The sequence below is a fragment of the Sinocyclocheilus anshuiensis genome, unplaced genomic scaffold (assembly GCF_001515605.1).
Source record: "Sinocyclocheilus anshuiensis isolate Anshui unplaced genomic scaffold, SAMN03320099.WGS_v1.1 scaffold1051, whole genome shotgun sequence".
NCBI classification, from domain to species: domain Eukaryota; kingdom Metazoa; phylum Chordata; class Actinopteri; order Cypriniformes; family Cyprinidae; genus Sinocyclocheilus; species Sinocyclocheilus anshuiensis.
In genome coordinates this window covers 386,439-402,854 of record NW_015546234.1, presented here as the reverse complement: position 1 = coordinate 402,854, position 16,416 = coordinate 386,439, and the positions used below count along the sequence as shown (strand labels likewise).

The window sequence follows — 16,416 nt, the reverse complement described above, 5'->3', positions numbered from 1 at the left end:
AGTTAACAGATGAGACTTTTATTCTCCACAAAATTAGAGAGAGAAAATATGTTTTTTTAGGAGGATCAGTGAAGTTGTATAAAGTGCTAAAAGTGGTGTCATGTACCTGTCTAGGGTCAGGACTCAGGAGTGAGGACATGGTCTGAATAAACTCGTCTCTAAAGGAAACACATCAATTAAATGATTCTTTTCCTCATATGAAGATGCCCTGCTTCAGTGGCCTGGTTTTTACTCCGTGAAAGTTGATAATTTGACCTGGTCAGGTAGGGACTATAAGCAACATGTTAGTGGATGGACTCTCAGATATAGGAGCATCAAGAATGTTTCCAGATTTAGTCGGAACTTCCAAGGTGTGGCTGAAAATCTCTCCCTCCCGCCATGTCATGTGTAACATAACTCAACTCTTATAAATGCTGCCCGCTGTCATGAGAGAGGACTGTAATGGAGCTTTAGCATTGCTGTCATTTCATTAATGCTGTTTGCTAAGACAAACATCACTATTTCTGTTGCTCATACTTGAGGTTAGGGATTTGAATAAACCTCTTACGCTCTGTATTACATTTAACATTTAGCAGACGCTTTTAATCCAAAGCGCATTAAAACTGCATAAATTGTCTGGCATAATTTCTGCCACCTCAGATTTTGTTTAGAGGAGGGATGCTTTTCCTTTCTTGAGTTTTTTTTTTTTTTTTCCTGAAAGATGATAAAACAGGTCTATATATTTGGTTTATATTTGGAGGAGGTACCTGACCCATATCTAGGGATCAGGTTCAGAATATCATGGAAACTTAAGGGTGGGACCTTTTGACCTGGATTGTTTAGCATTAAGAAAATATAAAAATCTGTTGTGCTTTCTTCAAGAGCATTTTAATATTTCATCTCATAATGATATTCTTTCTCTTTCTCCCTCAGCGATCCTACACACTCATCCTGGAAGCCTGGGACTGGGATAACTCCACTCAGAACAGTGAGTATTCCTCTGTAACTGCTGTATGATTTACTGCTGCAGGCTGCTGTCGCCTTTCTGGGTTGGGTTTGATGCTCATAATGGCTGTTGAGTGTTGTTATCTATAGTTTTGTGCTTTAGAGGATGACTTTGTATGTGGATATTGAGTCTGATCCTTGACGATGAGATGAAAGTGTTAAAGCTGCCCCGCTGATGAGTTGTAATTTTGGTGCGGGGGAATTCATTGGGGTGCGTCAGGGTTTTACTGGGCACGTATGGGGTTATTTAAGGATTTTGTTATGAGCATTAAGTGTAAAAGTTGTCAGTTTTCATGTAGGTACTGATATAGAGGGTTGGAGGTATGCATTGAGTTATACTGTATATTTTTAACCACACTAAGCAGGGCTCATCACTTTTGACAGATATATTGAGATGACGTGTTGCTTAGCCAAGAATCGTTACCTGAGCTTCCACACAAATTTGTAGTTTAAGGCTCAAAAATCTTGTGTCTTCCACACCTGCTTCAGTAGTGCACGCAAGTCCACCAAGATTGCCCAATAACCCTGATCATCTGAAGACCTCTGTTAATTGCAGCCACTGGGTGAAATGTCCTGAGGATGTTGAGTATTGAGTCATACACATAAATTACAAATATGAGGTATTGCCAAATAGTCAGCATGATAATGTTTGATTGTTTGGATTACCTCAGTTTATAAGACAGATCTGTTGATCAGATTTCTAAGCAAGCAGAGCCGAATTCATTTTTAGTTGCTTTAAGCTCAAATGTGGTAAAACAACATATTTTTTCATACTTGAGTGAAAATCTCAACTGAAGATGAGATCTTGGGCTGTAATCCCATAAACCTGGTATTTGGGGGCTCCCAATATGTAAGGATCTTGGGGAAACAACATGGGCACCATAATTCCACAGCTGTATCCTGTTTTCTCCCGCCACCTTTGTCTGGCTTGAGGAATTGTCGGTAGGAAAGGGTCAGGCGGAGGAATTCGACGTATGCAAAAGAAAGGTGAATGCTGGTAAAACGGGAGAGACCGAGGGGGAGCCTGGCTTTGATCTGCGGATGTGATCTGTAGAATCACTGTATATCCCAGCGTCTGTAAAACTCCTAATGCAAACACTCTCTCTGCTTGACGTCCTGTTTTTCGTTTTCATCTTTGCATGCACTTCAGCCTGAAACAGTGGCCCAGAGGATGCTTGTTTGACTCACTTCTTTGAGTCAAGCGTCTTAAAGGCCTCTTCTTCATGGAGTTTGCTCATCAGGAGTACGTTGAGCGTGATGCCAGAGAGATGCAATGCAGGTGTCTGGTTTTGTTTAATCAGTGCTTGAGCTATATTGACCAGACTGACTAAAATAGTTTGTGCGTGTTCTGTTTGGTTTGTTTTTTTGTTTTTGTTCGTTTGTTTTTGTTTTGTTGTTTTTTTGTTTTTGTTTTCATTTTAGTTTTTGTTTGGTCTTCTGTTTTTTTATTATTAATTTTTTTGTTATATGATGATGATGATGATGTAATATGATAGTCACATAAAAACTTGGAAACCTGCTTACATGCTTAGATGAAATATGAGATGTGTGAAGAAAACTGAGAAATCAAGATAAATATCACTAGAGCACAATATTTAGTATTGTGCCTCATTTGCAATCTAAAAGTAATTTTGTCAAATTATTGAAAACATCTGAAGGTATTATTTAATAATTTATTTAGGATACATAAAACTCCTTGAATTTAGCTTTAGAGTTTTAAAAACAATGACTCTAGGAGTTTTCACCAGACCATCTGTAAGTTCTAGTGACCATTGATTAGAGATATTTGAAATTGACGAGCTCTCTTTGATGATCTGGAGCACACTCAATGACTTGGCAGAGCTCTGTTTGAGACAGTGGCTTCATTTATCACACGAGCCCCATAGTACAGAGGCGTGCCAGACATTAATGGTCTTGTCATCGAGAGAGAACGCTGCCAAGGTCTGTCTGATTTGACTATCTGCAGTCTATACTCACGCAAGGCTTGGCAACAAAAGCGCCAGTACATCTTCCTCTCTCCAATGCCGTTTGATACTACTGGTTTAGTATGCAGTTTGAACGCTCAGAGCTGCCGCACCTGTTTTCTTAAACTGGACACATCCCCACGCCTCCTTGTCTGTCTGTCAGAAACCCAAGGGCAAAAAATATGTCTCTCACTCTTTCGCTGGGGCGAATAAAGTTTAGCCTGCACAATGCATCATGTCATCTTGGGCCTTTGAAACATTGTTCTATTCGAACTGAGGAAATTAGCCAGCATGCATTTTTCATAGATGCTTTAAATAATTCAGTTACATCTGTCAGAACAGTTCGTATGTGTATGTGTGCATGGTAGGGCCATGCAGGCCGCAGGAAAAGTCCTGTAGCTATGTGTTTACTTTGCAGGAAGGGCTCTGGACTGCCCAGTGTTTAGACATTGGACAGAACGGGCCGGCAAAAGCTCGCTCCATTGTTCTTAATCTGGAAGCGCCAGGGCTATTTCTGTTTTTGTTGCTTAATTCGGTCGACATTGTCAGGGGACGGAGAGGAAGGTATGTGTATGTGCGCTCCGCATGTGTGTTTGCAAAAGGGGAAAGATGCGGACGCGCTCTGCGCGTCGGGACAGAGGAAATCACAGGCCCCCCGTTTCCACCGTGATTGTTCGCCATCTCCGATCCCACTGCAATAAAGATTGCTTTCTTTGCAGAGAGGCTGGGAAAGCTTGGGAAATTGGAGCTCTTAGTGTGAACACTAACCACTCTCACTAGTAGGAGGGATTCGTGCCGAGGGTCTGTGTTCTTGCGGACCTGGACAGTGTGCTTGATGATTAGGGCTAGGGTGGGATCCAGGTCCTTCAAGGACAGCTAGGGCTAAGAGCTGAAAGTGGCCGACTATAGAGACCAGTGGCTTCTTCTGCCTGCTGCTCTTGCCCAGATCTCCCTGGTAACAGCAGTCAAACTCGCACCCCTCCCTCTGGCCAGACATCAACGTTTTTATTAGAACTAGAACTAGACTTTGACTAGAACTCACAAGAAATGGGAACGGTGCTTGCTTGTGTAAGTGACTGCTATGATGCTAAGGTGTTTTTTATGCAGCTGCTAATGTGTTTGGAGTGATTTTAAGGTATTTTGCTGCTGTTGCTAGGGCGTTCTAGACGGTTCCTTCATGGTTACTTTCCCAATCATAAGTCTCTATAATATTCTGGTCTCTAGATATAGCTTTGGTCCCTTTTTTGCCCATTTTATTGTCTGCTGATTCAAAAATCTTAAGTCTGCTCACTTAGAAAAGCAATACCACACCTCTCCTCACTCCTGATTTAAGATATCATATCATCATCATGGCACAAAATTTAACACTCAAGTTAAGGGATATGTTCAAACGAATATGAGCTGTAATAATCATTAAAGAAGTACTTGATTTCGGATGGTTAACTGAGAGTAGATTGAAAGCCCTTTGTTTTATCAGTGGTGTCATTCATGTGTGAGTGTCTTTGTTGTGCAGTGATTTGTCTGAATGGATTTGTGAGGCAGGAAGTTGTAAGGGACAGGATAGTCTGAGTCACTAGTGAGTTTATAGCTTCAAATCAGGGTCTGTCCTGTCTCTTTTCTTACAGCTGATCTACACATTAATTTGTTATCAATGTGTTATTATATTACTTGTGTGAATGTATTTTAGCTCTGTCTTAGACATGTGAATTAATGGAATGAGTAAGTTGCATTTTAGAAATTTTATTTATTAATTTGTTATCAATGTGTTATTATATTACTTGTGTGAATGTACTTTAGCTCTGTCTTAGACGTGAATTAATGGAATGAGTAAGTTGCATTTTAGAAATTTGATTTCTTAATTTGTATATTTGCTTTGAGAAATGTTTATTGTATGTAATAATTATTATATATTCAGGGCTTCAGACAAAAAAATTGAGTAAGGAGCCATTGGTTTATAAGAAAAAAACTTAGGCGGCAAATTATTCTTTTAGGTGCCACAGAATAAACACGCTTTATTTATTTATTTTTTTAACATTTCAGTCATACTGTCATGTGTTTGTCTCACCTTTTCTTGACTTTATCAGCATTTTAACCCATCTTGTAGATGACCTGGGAACTAAGGTTCACTTAAAGTGGGAATTAAACATCTTTTCCAACTTGAAATATACAGTCAAAAAGAACTGTTTATTACACAGAATCTGTACCAATATTATGGACCATAAGCATCACTTGGCCATTGAGTGTACACTTTTAAGTAATTGAAATTGAATAAATTTAAGTTAGTCCAACCTAAAATAAAATGTGAACTCAATACTAGGGATATGCCGGTATCAAATTTTCATGTTGCGATAGAGCGTCTCTCACATGTTCCGCCATGTGCTTCTCGTCCGTGCTTATTTACGTCAGAGTGCGCACGTGTCTTTCACGCAGCATACAGCGGTGTTGTGCATTTTGACCAGTTGATGGGAAAAGTATTCTTAAAATGCATTCAAAATTCAGAATAATTTGTAATATATAATTATTCACGGTATTTAGAAGTGCCCACGATAACAATATTGTGCATATTCATTACCGTGATATATCGCATTACCGAATACCGGCACAAGTCTACTCAATACATTTTCAAACTGTTATTTACCAGTGTAACTCGGAATTGTCAAGTTCACGTAACTTATTTCTTTCGTTATGCATGAAGTTTATTTACTTAATAACTTTAAGGCAACAGGTTTCCTCAATTTTTTTAAGCAAAGTCAACTAATCGCTTTTTACAGCGTAGTTTGGGCTCCTCCTCAATGCATCCGAAATGTTGTCATATGTCTTTCACACATCCAGTCGGTTTTTCTTCATTAGTAACATGCAATTTTATAGGACGTGTTGAATTTTATATTTAGCTTGCATACTTGCATTTCTTATATTGACAACAGGTTAAGTAACTGTAAAACTATTAATATGCAATAGCGCCTAAATATAGAAAAATGCTCTTCTTTATATTAATTTTTCTAGCTGGTTTTCCGCAGTTTGAAACACTGAATGAGCGATTGCATGAGACATTTCAGTAAGTTGTACTGTAGGCTTTCATAAAATTAGCCTACCTTTTGGTGTTGATTCATGTTAATTTCGTACTAGTAGAGCAAGATATAATGGGTTCACTTGCCGCTTGAACTGAGGCGCTAAAGCGATCGTGCCTGTCGCATTAAAGAGTGCCAAAACCGTATTTATTGTATTAATTTAGTTATGAATTTGTCAGACTTTTAAAGCTGATACTTTGTTTATTAAAAAGTAACAAAGCACAAAGCTTTTTGCGATTACTGGGCGGCAAGTGCGCTACAAATAGGCTAATATGAAGTTCACGCATTAACAGAACACAGCATATAGACTAATATCTTGATAAGAAGCCATATTAGTAATGATTATAAACGAGAATTGTTAATGATATTGCCAATATCCACACAGCTGACAGCTTTACCTGTTGTAGTTTGTTCAAGTTGTGCACAAAATAGACACTGCTTTTGTGCATTTTTACTTGCACGTCTCCGTCATTTCGATCTCTCTCGCGCTGCACAACTGAGCTGCGTTTAGTGAGTGTGCCGTCAATGCTGCTGTGCTGCAGAGATGATTGTTGGACTGTTTGAAACTTTCTTTTTTTTTCCACAAACTTTAATGCGCATCGTCTCAGTTTAATACATGAACATAACAAAAGATATGATCGCAAAACAATCAGCAAACAATAAAGTCATAACATGCAAAATATATAGTCGCCAGTGGCGACCTAAAAAAATCAATCACAGATAAAATATTAAATGTTAAAAAATATAGGGCCTAGAAGTTAATATAGGCCCTTAAGTAATTAAATAGTTACTTGTTGGACTTCAAGTTGACCATCTCTAATAACTGTGTTGTTGCAAAATATAGTTTTTCATTCAGACTATTAACAAAGTATATGATTTTATGTTTCTCTCTCTCTCTCTTTTTGTTTTTTTTAAGCCGGTGAGGAGAATTTGATCGAGCGACACATTCACGCCAGCATGGTGAATCCTGGCAACCACTGGCAGTCCATCCGGCACCCCGGCATCACGGCCCACATTGAGTACCGCATCCGGGTCAGGTGTGACGAGAACTACTACGGGAGTAAGTGCAACAAACAGTGCCGGCCAAGAGACGACTACTTCGGGCATTACCGCTGCGATCCATCAGGAAATATTGTATGTCTAGACAGCTGGATGGGAGAGGACTGCCGGACAGGTGAGTGATGTTGACCATCTGTATTTTGTACTTACCACTGCAGTTTAATGTTATGGCAGAAAAATATTTTTTATTTTTAGTTTTCATTTTCATTTTAGGTTAAGTTTTACCTTTACCTTTATTTTTTACCTTTATTTACCTTTATTTTCAGTTGTTAGTTGAAAAGGCAATATTTAAATTTTTTTTACATTTGTTTTTCATCTAATATTTATATTTTATTTTATGTCAGTTTTATTTCAATTAACAAAAACAATTATTGTTTGTTTAACAATAGTACTAATAACAATATTGCACTGAAATCTGCTTTTTTAATGCTACAAATGAATCTAGGCATCAAGTTTTAGAGATTAATTTTGAGATTACATTTAATAGTTTAATGGTAATAATTTATCTGGCATCCTCAATATCTAGCCAAGTTGCCCTTCATGAAGGATGAACTAGGGCTGGCTAATGTCTTGAAGCGTATAGAGAGAAACCCTGTTAAATCTTGCCCTTTACCACCCTGTAAAGAGACCTGCTGTGCTATCAGTGTTTTCACAGCTCTGTGATCTTTGCTCCTTTGCCTGCTCCTTTTGCCTCTGCAGTCCTGGAGTCACACTTTCCATTAGCTCAATTAATCTGAGTGATGCTGGGGTTTTTGATGTCTTTAATGGACCACTGCAGGCAACCTAAACACCTTTGTTCTGATGCTTTGAGTGCATATGTGTGTATGTACCCCACTAAAGAAAGGCAGTAAATCACCAGCCACCGTCCTAATGAGCAAGGGTACGAGTAGGTGGGCGTAACAGGGGTGAATAGGGGTAAGCGTATATGTGTGTTCGGGCCATAAAGTTGTCTTCTGTCACAGCGAGGATGATGAATTTATCTTGTCGCACTTGTAAGGCAACACAAACAAACAAGACTGACCTCTCCTCCCTCCCGCTCTCCCTCTCCTCTAACAGCAATCTGCAAGCAGGGCTGTAATCTGATTCACGGAGGCTGTACGGTGCCTGGAGAATGCAAGTAAGTGTTTGAGCATCATTTCATGCTCGGTTGGCTGGGCTAATCTGGCTCCTTAATTTCAGCAGGGCCATATGTGCTCATGCTGATCAGGTCTTTTCATTTGTTTACCTTTCCATTAATTAATTAGTGCACTGAAGCTATTGTTTGTGCAAGCTGTTTTTGTTTAATATGCTTTTTTGATCACGCTATACTTTCTCTCGAGTGTTTATATATTGTGATCGTTTAACATTTGATGGGATGAAATACTTTAAGGCATCACTATTACTGTTGCTCATACTTAAAGGGTTAGTTTAAACAAAAATGACAATTCTGCCATCAATTACTCACCCTCATGTTGCCTCAAACCGATAAGACTATTATTCATATTCATACCAGTGTGGTTTGATCTTGCATGTCACACAAAGCCTAAATTAAATCTATCCCTTTAAAGAATTTGGAAGCCCTTCACCCTTTAATATGTAATTCCAATGTACAGTTTTCATGTGGCAGATGATACAACTGGCAAAAAATGGACCGAAGGAGGGTCCTGAGTCATATCTAGGGTTCTTCGGATTTGGATCTATCAACTAGGGCTGAACGATTTTGGAAAATAATCTAATTGCGACTTTTTTTTTACCAATATTGCGATAATAAGCCTGGTGTAAACAATATGAAAGTCAGTAACAAATCACACAAACTAAAGTAGATTGCAGAAATATAAAAACAAATCTGTTGCTTTACCACACTACTTTAGGTAATTCAAAGTTACTGTAATAAACACTTGTAAACATGTGGACTGCACTAAACACTGTCTGTTAACTTTAGACCAGTGGTTCTCAAACTTTTTTGGTCGAGCCCCCCTTTAAACCTATAAAAACATCGTAATAACTCATAATTATCTCATAAACGCTGCTTTATCAGGAATTATAGGTAAAATGAAATTAAAATGCCAATGACACGTTTCTGAGGACAGTCGGTTCCCTTCAGATACATTCAAATAAAGACATACGCACCGCGTTTTGACTTGAAACGTGCAGCGCTCATATTTATTCAAGGACATCATTGCCTTTTGAAGTTTAATCCAGCCGTATCGCGACTCGTCTTTCCGTCCCCAACTGTAAGACCTCTTGAAATTATAATTAAGACATTTATTATACCATTTAGCGTATTTAAAACTTTTTATGGCCTTAAGTTTGATACAACTCACTTTAGGAGTTTTTAAGGACCCGCGGGAGATCTGCATTTAAGATAGCCGTTGGGCAGAGTGGTGATACATTTTGGTAGCCCGACCTGAAAACACAATAGCCCCGGGACGTCGGGCTAGCGATTTTGCGAGCCCTGTATCATAACACCCTAGTCACACACATGGTGTGTTTTGCAAAGGCAAACTCTACATTTTCTTTATAAACTGTTAAAATCTAGTTTGAGTTGGACTTTTTGGAAAGTTGGCCAAAGCAGTGTCCCAGCATACCTTGTGTTTTGGACATTATCATCATATGATAATTATGTCAAATGTTGGTATTTTGCTCTTACTGTCACAGGAAATTCTGATGCTTCCTGTGTTGGAGCTCAGCGTGAAATCCACCTCACCGTCCCACATCACATTCTCCTCTCGTTCTCTTCCTGTAGCTTAGCTCTGCCTACTTCCTTTGCCATAGGAAAAGCTCCTAGTCTTTGGCATGTGGAAAGCCTTCTTGCTCATGCCACCTACAACCTCACTGTGTCTAAGGGCAGGGAATGAGTAGATCCAGAGATGTCTAAGCCAGGAAGTCACTCTAGACGATGACATACTGGAATATTTTGACAACAAATCATTCAGACACTTAAGGACCCATCACACTTCAGTTTTCTAGTCCTTACGACTACTGAGCACAGATACCTGCCCTCATTCTTCTGCCCTCCTTTACCTACTCTGAGACCTGAGCAGTTTAAGAAGGACATGGATATTTTCTGCCTCAGGCATCAGAAAGGCCAGGAGTAATGTTTCAGGGGACGCTGGGGCCAAAAACATGCTTGAGGACATCATGTACCCAAGTTTCTTGATGGCCTGGAAGAAAGAGTTTCTGGAACCGGGGCTAGGAAACAGAGGCCAATATGTTATTTCAGAGTTTGAGTATTTGGGAAGCCTCACTCCCCTGCAGGATGTGGTGACTCGCTTCCCTGCCGTCACTAGCTTGATAGTCCTTGGAAGGAAGGAGGTGGAGACTAGAGGACTGAGGTTGCCACAGAAAATTAACCAGTAGATGTATTAGTGGGGCGCAGAAAGTGTTAGGACATTTTTGCCAAAAGTGTAGTAACTCAGTCCAGTAGATTTGTTTTGTTTTGATTTCGGTTTGGTTTGTTTGTTTTGTTTTTGCCCTTTTTTAAATAACCATTTTAGCAGATTTTTTTTTATACTTCCTAAGAAACAATTGGGTAAAAGCAAAGAACTATAGAATACCTAAGACGTGTCACTCGTATAGTTTTGAATGGGGAAAAAAATGCAACGCTTAACATGGCCGATCAATCGTGGGAAGCTCCACCTTCTGAATGAAAGAGCCAATCGCTAATCGGTAAAGTCAGCGTGTCACTGCAGCTGCCATTAGAAGTCCCGGTTTCTATAGAAACAGTCAGCGTTATGAGACACTGCGTGCCGTTAGAAGTCCCGGTTGCTATAGAAACAGTCAGCGCTCTGAGACGTGCGCTTAGGACTGCGCATGCGCACTGGCTGATCTTGCCTGAAAAATAAGCTTTTTATAATGCTATTTGAGCAAAAGAAACAACATTTATGACACAGTTGTTGTCAGATTTCATTGGTATGAAATTTAATCGTAAGCTTAGTGAACCGTTTGGGAGACATTTTTGCCAAAAGTGTAGTAACTCAGTCCAGTAGATTTGTTTTGTTTTGATTTCGGTTTGGTTTGTTTGTTTTGTTTTTGCCCTTTTTTAAATAACCATTTTAGCAGATTTTTTTTTATACTTCCTAAGAAACAATTGGGTAAAAGCAAAGAACTATAGAATACCTAAGACGTGTCACTCGTATAGTTTTGAATGGGGAAAAAAATGCAACGCTTAACATGGCCGATCAATCGTGGGAAGCTCCACCTTCTGAATGAAAGAGCCAATCGCTAATCGGCCTTAAAGGGACTTTGGTAAAAGTAACTGTAAAGATCTAGCATAATTCACAGTTTACCACAAAAATGAAAATTGTCACAATTTACTCACCCTCACATCTTTCCAAACCTGTATTACTTTCCTCTACAGAACACAAAAAATATATTTTGAATATTGTTTTTTTTGTCTACACAATTGGGTCCAGTATGTTTGGATCATAAACCCCTTTAAGTGTACTAATACTTTGTAGAGCCACTGCGAACCCATGCTGTGTATCAAATGTGAAACAAAATGACACGTAAATGCACTTGTGATTTAAGTTTAAGGTGTTTTTATGGTTGTAATGGACATGTCCTGACACATCAAGTAAATGCAATGCAACTTTCTCTTTCTCTGAGTTAGTGAGCAAGCTTATGTTTGCCAGTGCTCGGCAGAGCTGAACGCCCCCGTGCACAGGCAGGATTCAGACTCTCCCCACACACTCTGCTGCCTACATGCTCTTTCATACAATACTAGTAAGGTTGTTACTGGGCAGCGCAAAGCTGTGTGTGCTCTGGTGTAAGTAATCCAGCCTCTGGCCTGCCCCTTGGGCACAGATCTGGGGGGCTATTTCAGAGACCTCATTGGAGATGTTATAAGTGGATTTGGATCAAGGCCTCCATGCAGAGAATGTGCCAGGTGTTTATGCAGCAGCCAAATCCACTTCGCCCACCTCCTCGAAGAGCACATTTGCCTTTAGTTAGTAAACACCATTGCTTTTCACCTTAAATGCTTTTGAAGTTGTTGTGAGCTGATGTGAGGCATTGTGGTCCCGATTTATTTATTTGTATTTTTTATTAATGCATTGATATCACCTTTAGATAAATGGAGAAAAAATGCAAATGCTAATTGTTAGAATATTAAACTGATAAAAGAAGTAGTTAAACTTACATTTTTTAACATTTAGTGCATTAGTCATTAACAAACAAACAATACATTTATATCGCATTTATAAATCTTGGGTAGTATTAATTTCTACATGTTAACTTTAATAATATGCATATTATTTAATGTCAAATATGAACATTTTTGATATTCAAATTGATGTATTGTTTACAGCATTTATTAATCTAGGTTAATTTATAAATCTACTATTGCCGTTGTTAATTTATTTTAATTCAGGTTAGTTTAGTATGTTAATTTTAATATTAAATTTTTTTTTTATATAAAAAAAAGTCTTATTTAAAATGTAGAAATTAACACTACCCAAGATTAATAAATGCTGTAAATGTAGTGTTGATTGTTAGTTTATGATACCTATTGCATTAACTGATGTTAACAAATTGAACTTTTTGTAAAGTGTTACCCTTGAAAACCAAGTGTTACCATGAAAATATTAATATATAAACATATTACTGGGAGTGCCATGTCAGTACCATGGTAAATTCATAAGATAATCATTCAGTGCTGTCTGCTTCTCAGAGTACTGTAGTATTTCTATCACTGTTCCATGGTACCACCACAGTACTTATTTGTAAGGCTAATAAGTGTTTGGACTTCTCTCTCCGAGGCACTGAGGTCGAGATATACAGACAGCGTCTCTCCACTCGGCAGCTGGAGTTAGGCCATACCTCCTCTGCAGGAGAGCTGTCTTAAAATAGCCTGCTCAGAAATGACAAGACAGCTGGGTGAGGGGTGTGTTGGGGACGGAGAGAGCGCACCACTGGCCTTGGAATAGCGGAGTGCTGCTATAAACCAATGATTAGTTAACCCCTCTGCACCCCCGAGCTGCGACCGGACCACCCGAGGGGGGGGAGTGAAAGTGTTCTTAACCTTTGTCGCCCAGAATGTCGCCTTGTCCTAAGATTAGGTGTCAGCGCAGTGACGTGCAGCTGTATGTTTGTTCCTGTCTGTCATTAAGATGTCATGGTGGTTCAGTCCTTTAAGTGTTAACATCCTTATGTGGTTTTCAGGTGCAACTACGGCTGGCAGGGCCAGTTCTGTGACGAGTGTCTGCCTTACCCCGGCTGCTTGCATGGGACATGTATCATCCCCTGGCAGTGCACTTGTGAGAAGAACTGGGGCGGCCTCCTCTGCGATAAAGGTAAGGGTCCTAAATGCATCCAACACGCTGATACTGAAGCGTTGACCTAGTTAGGTTTCGAAAAATCAAGGTCAACCTGGAATTGACCCATAAAATGGTCAGTAGTAAATCAGAATGAATACATTAAGCCTGTGAACATCCAGCCACGGCTGTGACGAGTGTCTGCCTTACCCCGGCTGCTTGCATGGGACATGTATCATCCCCTGGCAGTGCACTTGTGAGAAGAACTGGGGCGGCCTCCTCTGCGATAAAGGTAAGGGTCCTAAATGCATCCAACACGCTGATACTGAAGCGTTGACCTAGTTAGGTTTCGAAAAATCGAGGTCAACCTGGAATTGACCCATAAAATGGTCAGTAGTAAATCAGAATGAATACGTTAAGCCTGTGAACATCCAGCCACGGAGGTGCCAGGGCATCAAATTCATATCGTGGTGTTAAATAGAATTACAGCATCTTACACTGAGCTGGTTTGTTGGCTGCACTGTTAGCACAGGCTGTGCATCATGTGACAACGCACGCACAAATACACTCTGGATATTGTGGTTGTGATTGGAGTGGCGCTCGGATATCTGATCTTTTGGTCAGCATGTGTCCTGGAAGGTGGTTAGGAATGAAAAGCAGCTGAGAGGTGCCTACAGTTCTCTTTATTTATTTACCAGCTTTCATGTGCACAGCCTGGCCTTACAAGGCCTGCTGGGAGCCCAGCAATAGTTTCTGCCAACTGTTTTCATTCAAAGAACAAATGTTAGCAGGCTTAAGAAAAATCTGAATAGGGTTAGTATTGCTTTCCCCATGAACTTAAGAAGTACCCCAGTTCATTATTATTTTATGTGTCTTTACAGATCTGAACTACTGCGGCACGCACCATCCCTGCGTCAACGGCGGGACCTGCATGAACTCTGAACCTGATGAATATAACTGTGCCTGTCCCCCCCACCTCTTCCCTCTTCACTTGCCTGTCTGACCCTTTTACACAGCCCCCTCTCCACCCCATTCACCACAATATATGTATAAGACTAAAGCGAGAAGAAAGGAGGGAGGAATTTCTCTTGTTTTTGTTTCCTCCTATTTTCTTTCAAATTTCAAATGGCTGCTGCTCAGTTCTTTGTGCCTTTGTGCTCATATTAAAACTGTAACAATTTGTGCTCTAATAGCAGCTAATCTGGCGACCTGGATTATATCAAACTAATCGCGTTACTGTCTTGCATAAAGAAAAGCCTTTGCTCTTTCTGATGAACACACTGACACTCTACCCTGCCCTTTCTCCATAACCGTTTAATCGCCTATATTATATTATATTATATTATATTATATTATTGCATAATTTTTTTTAATGATGCAAAGCGTAGATAAACACAGCTTCACATTATGTAGAGTAACAAGTTGTTAAAAACAATAATATGTGAAAAATATGACTGGATATGTTGATAACCCTATACTTATACCATTGTGAAATAACCCTATACTTGCATTTGTGTGAATGTACATCATTTGAATTGTTTATTATTTCACCAAAAATTGGGACTTACCTTGATGACACAGGAAGCAATGCATCATCTAAATCATTCACATTTATTGATATTGGAGTGCATGCTATAGTTTTCTGCTTGGTGTTGGATTTTCTTTTTAATTCTGTGAATATGTCCCAATATATAAACAATAAAGCTGACATGTTGACACATTTCCATTGCACTGTATACATCATAATGCCTTGCCCTACTTTGAATCGTTTTTAGTCAATGTAACTGATCCTTTCTCTAGCATGCATGTGTGTGTGTGTGTGTGTGTGTGTGTGTGTGTGTGTGGTGGGCGGTGAATAGCCTGGACACACATGCTGGGTGTAAAATTGCCCAGTTTGAATGTTTATATACATGAAACTGAAAACATTCCATAATATTATGGGATGTAACTCCTGTAATAGCTTTTTATGCAAACTGTCTCTCAGCATGTTATTTTCAAGCACCATTTCAGGTGTGTTTTTCATATCTGCGGAATGTAACATGATTTTGTGTTGATGTTGCAGACATGGATGAATGTGCCTCCAGCCCGTGTGCGCAAGGCGGAACATGTATTGACCTGGAAAATGGCTTTGAGTGTGTCTGCCCTCCTCAGTGGGTTGGGAAGACGTGTCAAATCGGTAAGATTGAGATCCTCCTGTATTGCAGTTGTGTTTTGAACTAGAGCATTCCGGCACATTTGAGTTTTTAAACACACACTGTTCATTGGACCATCCACTCATGCCATTTTATTCATTTTTGCATTGCCATTTGTTGAAAAATATGGTCCATTATGTATTTGAATGGTTGAATATGGTGTGTTAGATCTAAATTGCATGCAGTTTGCAAGCCTGCATGTGTTTTAGGCAAAGCAAGACTTGTGATTTGATTAGTCTGCATGAAGAACTTGTAGTGGCAATCTGATCCTTGTTGACTGTAAGACAGCCATATATTCATATGTAAAAAGGAGGGCCAGCCTTAGAACTGGTTCTAAGACTAGATCAGATGGCCCATTGCAGGTGCCACAGGAGTTTCTAGCATCCTTTTGCTCACAATGGTGTGCAGCCCTTGTTAGTGGAAGTGATGAATGTGAAAGGAAGTGGATTGTGACCTGTAAACAAGCGTGGGGTGGGAACAGGAGTCGGGCTGCTCATCTTACGCTTCGAACCTTAGCCTCCAGCTTGGGTTTCACTCACAAGAGCCAGGCCAGAGCATGGTGGGGAGTCGTGTTTCCAGGAGGACAGGTGCGCAGGGGAGCGAAGCGCACCTCACTAGGGGCCCCTGATGAATATTTAAACTCCTAATAAGCACTAGTTTTTTCATGGCTAAGTCAAAAGAGTCGTAGCCCCCTGAACTGATTGGTCACCTGCTGTAGGCTAATAGAGGAGGGATGAGAAGGAGGGGAGATTACGAGTAGACCTTTAGTTTACGATGCAAAAAATCAGATTCTTGGTACTTTGTCTTGTTTTCCAGTGAAAATATTTAAACTTCCTTAAAACAAGATATATTTAAGAATAACATTTTAGAAGATATTTATTTTGTATATTTCCTATTTATTTTCTAGATTAATTTT

At 39.6% G+C, this 16,416-nt stretch overlaps 1 protein-coding gene across 1 annotated transcript in view; it reads left to right on the top strand.

Moving 5' to 3' along the window:
- The first annotated feature begins 320 nt into the window (after window positions 1-320).
- LOC107701453 (protein jagged-2-like) overlaps window positions 321-16,416 on the top strand; it is a 34,632-nt gene continuing 18,536 nt past the window's right edge. The window contains exons 1-6 of the mRNA XM_016503456.1: window positions 321-350; window positions 913-967; window positions 6,933-7,190; window positions 8,132-8,192; window positions 13,217-13,347; window positions 15,353-15,484. Of these exons, the coding sequence (XP_016358942.1) occupies window positions 321-350; window positions 913-967; window positions 6,933-7,190; window positions 8,132-8,192; window positions 13,217-13,347; window positions 15,353-15,484 (667 nt within the window). The remainder of the gene's footprint in view (window positions 351-912; window positions 968-6,932; window positions 7,191-8,131; window positions 8,193-13,216; window positions 13,348-15,352; window positions 15,485-16,416) is intronic.